This window comes from Equus przewalskii, chromosome 4, assembly GCF_037783145.1.
Source record: "Equus przewalskii isolate Varuska chromosome 4, EquPr2, whole genome shotgun sequence".
In the NCBI taxonomy this organism is placed as follows: domain Eukaryota; kingdom Metazoa; phylum Chordata; class Mammalia; order Perissodactyla; family Equidae; genus Equus; species Equus przewalskii.
Genome location: NC_091834.1, coordinates 92,414,084 through 92,420,901, shown reverse-complemented (window position 1 = coordinate 92,420,901; position 6,818 = coordinate 92,414,084). Strand labels below are relative to the sequence as shown.

General features: G+C 41.7%; 1 protein-coding gene across 47 annotated transcripts in view; it reads right to left on the bottom strand.

Moving 5' to 3' along the window:
• Window positions 1-5,338: 5,338 nt before the first annotated feature.
• LUC7L2 (LUC7 like 2, pre-mRNA splicing factor) overlaps window positions 5,339-6,818 on the bottom strand; it is a 57,518-nt gene continuing 56,038 nt past the window's right edge. For all 47 annotated transcript variants that reach the window (XM_070617903.1, XM_070617945.1, XM_070617904.1 and 44 more), the window contains one exon: window positions 5,339-6,649. In XM_070617903.1, the coding sequence (XP_070474004.1) occupies window positions 6,472-6,649 (178 nt within the window). In that variant the 3' untranslated portion in view covers window positions 5,339-6,471. The remainder of the gene's footprint in view (window positions 6,650-6,818) is intronic.

The window sequence follows — 6,818 nt, the reverse complement described above, 5'->3', positions numbered from 1 at the left end:
GGCCTGAGAACTGCGAGCTCCAGCAGTTACTCCTGTGACTGCCTTTTCTTACAGCCTCTAATTCTCTCTTTCCCTGAGGTGCTCCCACAAGTTTCAGCCTAGCCTTCTGAGCATGTCTTTTTCCCTTTCTACAAAACAGAAGTGGAAAAGTTACACAGCAGGTTGGTCTGCGTGGAATTCCTCTGAGTAATTTTCCTAGTCTCTCTTCCCACTAGGCACTGCCAGCTGCTATTGTTTGAAACCCACATCTAATAATGTTGCCACCAGCACTGGCTTGTTTCCTGGAGCTTTGGAGACCAGCCTCCGATACTGGCTGGTCCAGCAGCTCGCAGCAGCCTCTGGGGAGCAGCTCTGGACATCTGGTTTGGGGAACAAACCTGTGTTAAGCACATGCAACTCATTCTCCCCAAGTCAGGAGATCCTGATTCAGTGGGTCAGGTGTGGGACAGTGGCCCCCAAGTCCAGTTTTTAGCAGCTTTCCTGGTGATTCTGATGCAGACAGTCCAGAAATCAGATTATGAGAAACCTGTCTGAAAGAGTACATATTGCCACCAGGAAAAAAAAAAGTATATATATTTTAAATCGACCTCCTTGAGGTATAATTTGCACAAAAGAAATTGCACCCATCTCGAGTACCTTTTTTTTTTTTGTCAAGGAAGATTAGCCCTGAGCTAACATCTGTTGCCAATCTTCCTCTTTTTTTCTCCCCCTCCCCAAAGCCCCAGTACATAGTTGTATATCCTAGTTGTAAGGAATTCTAGCTCTTCTCTGTGGGATGTTGCCACAGTGTGGCTTGATGAGCAATGCTAGGTCTGCGCCCAGGATCTGAATCAGGAAATCCTGGGCCACCGAAGCAGAGCACACGAACTTAACCACTCAGCCACAGGCTGGCCCCATGCATATTTTCTTTTTTGATTCTGATACTGATGGTCCAAAGAACATATTTAGAGAAATCCTGCCTAAAAGACATACGCCTACCAAGGCAGAGCAATTTTAAAGTGATGATTTAAATGAAAAGTCTGATATCCCTCAACTTTGTGAAAATTTTCAAAATATAGAGTTGAAAAAAGTGACATGATGAATACCCATATGCTCTCTAGCCAAATCTAACAACTGTTAATGTTTTACCACATTCACTCTTATTTATGTATATGTATAAAACTGTTGAACCATTTGAAAATAAGACGACACGTCACCCCTAAATACTTCAGTATCTCCTAAAAACAAGAATATTTTTCTACAATTGTAATTCCATTACAGTTAATTAACTAAGATTAACATTAAGTTCATATTCAATCCATGTTCCGATTTCTCCAGTTTCACTAATGTCTTTTAAACAAAGACCCAATCAGGGTTTAAGCATTATCGGTTATCTCTTTAGTCTCTTTTAACCTAGAAAGTTTTTTCTGTAACACTGACTTTTTGAAGAGACCATGTAAGCTGTCTTGTAGAGTGACACAGATTCTGGATTTGTCTCATTTCCTGTAAACTGGAAGTTAGGCTTAAATTCAATATAGACACTTTTGACAGAAATACTTTGTGATATTGGGTACTTCATATTTCATCACCTGATAGATTTTAACACTGATTTCAAGTAATTTGTACCAAACTTTCTAAAAAAAATTTTTCTCAGGGAACTAAAACATGTAACTCCATATATTCTCGTTTGAATATTGGCTTTTCATCTGTTATTTTCAGTTTTAGAGGTAATATAAAAGTAAAATGAGACTACAGGTTTTAGAAATTGTACAGTACTATACAGTTATTCTGCCTGCGTTCATTTTGGCATTTTTTGTTCCCTTTGGACACTTCTGTTGGTCCTGAGTTGCCCCTCCCAGCCCAGGACATCCCTGTCACAATACTATGCCAGGAGCCACCTCAGGCTCAGAATCAGATATCAGCTGACTGTGTCGTGACTTGGATTAGTCACTTGGCACCACCGTTCCCTCCCCGGTACGTGGGTGTGATGATGGGAAACTGCTCCTGCAGCTCCACGGTGGTGTGTAAGTCAGACGAAACCATGTGGATTCGTGTGCTTGAACTGCTAAGGCACTTCATTCATGCCACATTTACTGAGCATCAGCTGTGTCCCTGTGCCAGGCTCATGGGAGGATGTGGAAAACAAGGTCCATTCTCTGCCCCAGAACTTGGTCTGGCTGTAAACACTAGGGTGTGTGTCCAGGCCAAGGAATCGCTGGGGTTGTCTCTCCCTCACCTGCTCTACCCTCCCGCCTGCACCGTGGAGCAGCTGTGTGGTCTGGCAGTGACTCCAGGTTCGGGGTAGGGGTGAGCAGGGATAGCCTAGGAGGCATCTGACACATCTAAGCCAATCCTGCCAACCTTGCACTCCCGACCCCTGGCCAATGTTTGGTTCAGGAGCCCAGGCCTAAACCAATCAGAGGTGTCATTACCCTGCCCACTTCAGTTGGTTCCCAAATGGGAACACAACGCAGTTTGGATCAGAGATGTACAAGGTTGCCTGAGGCTTCTGGGAAAAATTGCCTTGCTCTTAAGATACACAAGGTGGAATGGTTTCTTTCCATCTGGATATCAGGCTTGGGTGCTAACCTAGGGATGGAGCTGTCACATGGAACTCACTCCCATGAGGCAATACAGACCCTTCCTTTTTATGCCCATTTGAGTTGATCTTCTGTTACAGGCAGCCAATAGTATCCAGAAATACAAGTGTGCTATGTTTGGGACCTTTAGAGTCACTCTTCCAAAGCAGTGTCAGTTGATTCTGGTGTGCGCACCAGTCTTTGGCGTCTCCTGTATGGCGTCTTTCCTTGCTGGATCCTTGACTGAGAGCCTAGTTCTGTGAGTCTGAATGCCCTGCTTTCATCCTAAACCCTACTATGCAGGCTAAGTTTGGTCTGATCCCCAGATGTGCTTTTAGACCCAGAACCTGCAACATCCTGGTCTCTGCTGAACATGTGGGCATATCTCACAGTTCAGAAACATCTGCTGGCCCCAGTGCCCCACAATGCTCTGCTCACTGTAGCCCCAGCACCACTCTGCTGGCAGGCCTCTGCCATCAAAACCCTGTTCTCAGCCCTCTCCACCCTTTCCTAACTCCCCTGAAGTTGGGATTATTTCTTCAAATTAGAACAGGCAATGGAAAGAAAAACAGAGAAAGGGGCAACTTTGTATTGCCATATTTAAATCGTGGGAAAATCTAATCATCAGTAGTCAAGGTTTAGTAAGATCATGATGTAAACAGCTTTGTTTTTTCAGATAGGAAAAACACAGACGAGGATGGTTTTCAAAACATTTGAGTCACTACAGCACTGTGGTGGGCCAAGGTTATGAAGGTTCTCAGCTGTGCCAGGCACCAACCTTGAGAAATGCGAGGATGTTCTTGGGTCGGGGGAAGGCCCTCAGGAAGCTCAGGGCAGCATCTAATTACTGACCGAAGGGGCATGTTTCAATGTTTTAACAATTTGTATAGCCACACCAGTCACAACCAGCTGAATGTCCACCTTGGATATGTATATATCTTAAACTATATAACATTTACTTGGGTTTTTAATGTTGAAAAACTTAGACATTTATTTATAAAAACCTTATGAAGATGGGTCATTATCTAAAACTACCATTTTGAAAGGTACCACAGTGAATGACAAATTACCACGATGAATGCCCAAAGTGTTTAAATTTAACTCACCCTTGGCTTTGGTTCAAAGGGCTAATGTTGGAAGCTATTATTAAATAATTAAAATAGACTCTTAAAAGAGGACCTGAAGGGAAAAAACAGGACCTTGGAAAAGACAAAGAAAAGTTAAACCTTAGTTTTAGGGTTAATTATCAGAGAGGTAAGGTGGTCTTCCTTGAAAAAGAAAAACCTACTTAGAAATGGAGGGTTTTTTCTTTAGCTTTAGCAGCTCAGCAAAGCAGCTTTGGGGGGAATGCTTGATGACAGCAAAACAAAGGCCTTACTGAAGGAAACACTTAGCACGATACCCCCAGGTTATGAAATGCATTTGCAAGTATGTGACTAAACTTATACTTTCTATTAGTGTTCACCAGATAACAGAAGTATCAAAAATTGTGTGTGTATGAGAGAAAGATATTGAGATTCTATGGTTATTCTAATTCAGAGTGGCTGCCCTGGCTTAAGGATATTAAAAACAGACTGTCTACCCCAAAGTCTAAATATTAGGAGTATTTAAGCAACAGAATTTTTATAAAAAGATTTTTTAAAAGTGGGTTCATTCATTTAAAGAAGCTTGCAGCTCAAGTGATCTACCATGGTGCCAGCCCGGGATGAGGATGTCCTTCCCTGGCTGTGATTGATTGCTGGTGGTCGCGCAGCCTGTACCACCTACAAATACCAACTGCAGTAGCAGCTAACAAGACAAGACACCCCGTCATTTAGATGATTAGGCAGGGAACAAGTGTTGAATTCAATTTATACAAACATAATTCTAAAACACTTTTCAATCATGTTTTGGAGTTTGGTATCTAACTTCAGATATATCACTAACTCTAACAAGACCCAGACAGTTTTCCTTACACCCACCAGCTTAACCTTTTTGATCTTACTCCATACCCCAAGGAACTAAATCCAAAGTACTTAGAAGGATTTAAGAAAACAGTGCAGACCAGTAGGAACAAAGTAGATAAAAACAATTTCCCAGCAACCAAAAATAAAACAAGGGAATGGACCACTGTGTAGGCAGCTCTCTCAGATTAAATTCTGTATAAATTGAATTGTGAAAGCAGATATGGTAGAAATCCTTCAGCTAATGAGGCATAGCTTGGTAAACTGGGAACTTAGTGAGTGTCCCTTCTAGACGTAAATCTGATGTCACTTAGATGGTATCAGTTTCCCTCTCTCTCTCAGGCCCACGTTCCTCTGTCACATCACCTTTGTCACACTGAAGGGACCAAAGACAGAAATAGTTCTTGAAAGGTGTTTTTTTTTGGAAGATTTGCACCTGAGCTATCATCTGTTGCCAGTCTTCTTTTTGTTGTTCCTACTTCTTCTCCCCAACCCCCCCAGTACACACTTGTATATTCTAGTTGTGGGTCCTTCTGGTTGTGCTATGTGGGACGCCACCTCGGTGTGGCCTAATGAGCGGTGCCATGTCCGTGCCCAGGGTCCAAACCAGTGAAACCCTGGGCTGCTAAAGTGGAGCGCGAACTCAACCTCTCGGCCACGGGGCCAGTCCCCCTGAAAAGGTGATCTTAGTTAACTATGCTCACAGACACTAATTTCATTACTTAATGTATTTTTGTTCCTCAGATTTCCTAGAATCACAGGTGATACCTGCCACCTACTGTTTAATCACCAGCGGGCCCATCAATCTTCAGTGTAGAAATCGTTAGTCTCATCATGTTGGTTATACCGTGTTTTTATTTCAGTTTGCCGGAGAAGAAGAAAAACAAAACAAAACAAAAACAAACAAAAAACCCAATTTCTTCTGCCAGTCCGGTCCTTCCCCACAGCGGTTGTTCCGACAGCCCTGAAGTAGCTGGAGCAGTCAGCAAGGGGCCCAGGTGGGGCGACAGTTCATCCTGATCTCTGCAAGTATATATTTATCTCCTTGGGTGCCTTGCACAGTAAGGCACTATTAATGATACAACAGAATAGAAGAAATGCCCACAGCAAATAGTTCTAGTGACAATTTACTAGACAAGTTACAGTTTAATGATGGTGGTGGTGATTGTTTCTTTCATTTTATTACTATTATTATTTTTCACAATAAGAGTGTAGCCTTTATACTCCACACACACAAAATAAAATAAGAAGTGCTTATGAAAGAGTCCCTGCCCCCACCCCCCTTCAAAACATCCTGAATGTAGCAATTTAATAGAACAGAAAAATCAAGACATGTTTGATTTCAAAATTTCAATAAAAAAGCAAACTATGTAATGCAACAGCTGTTCAAGTTCCAACTCTAAATAGGCACCATTAAACAAACAAAAAAACCTCCCAGTATTTTAAATTTCTCCAGCACACATTCCATTATAATGCTCTGAACTGTAATCAGCTAGTAATTAATAATGGGAATAGAATCTTAGAAGAGAAGTTATATTGCTTCCCTGACCCCCTTTCTCTTACAATTAGGGGATACAAAAGGCAGGAAGAATAAAAGAAAAAAAAAATTCCCCAAAGCTGCTGCTGTTTGAACTAGAAAGGAAGACAGAATTTTACAAATGTTCAAAAAATCCCAAGGCAAGTAACACAATTCGTTCACTATCACTCCTACTAGAAAGAATAAAGACATCAGCATCTTATATAAAACTGTACTTTCAGAATTGTATTACAGCTTCACCAGAAACTAGGGATGTAGTTATAGGCTTCACAAGGAAAACAAGTTCAGTTCAGATCAAGTTAGATACTGTACATCTAGCCTAGCTGGACTGGTGTCTCGAACTGCTCACTGTGTCACCCCGAACAGCTGTAAACTAAACAATAGTACGTAACTCCATAGGAAGCTTAAGGATTGAGGACATGTACATAGCTAATTATATCTCCCCTGCTTCGCGCTCTTCAGAGCTCCTCCTGTCTTCTGATCTGCCATTAGCGCTCTCATAGGACCGCTTCTTATCTTTTCGATCTCTGTCACGAGGTGATCTGTCTCTTGAACTCCTGTCTCTGTCACGTGATGCTAAGTCTTGGTCTCTGAATCTTTCTTTTGAGGATCTGAAAAATATTAATTTGAGGAGCAAAATGTGTTGGGAAACCCAAAATCCAAATGAAAGAATTGGATAAATATTAAGGTATTGCTAGCTGAAGATATAGAGAATACATCCAAGAAAGAAAGGGGAATGATTTATAGGATATTCTCATTATCACAGAGGCAATCATAGCA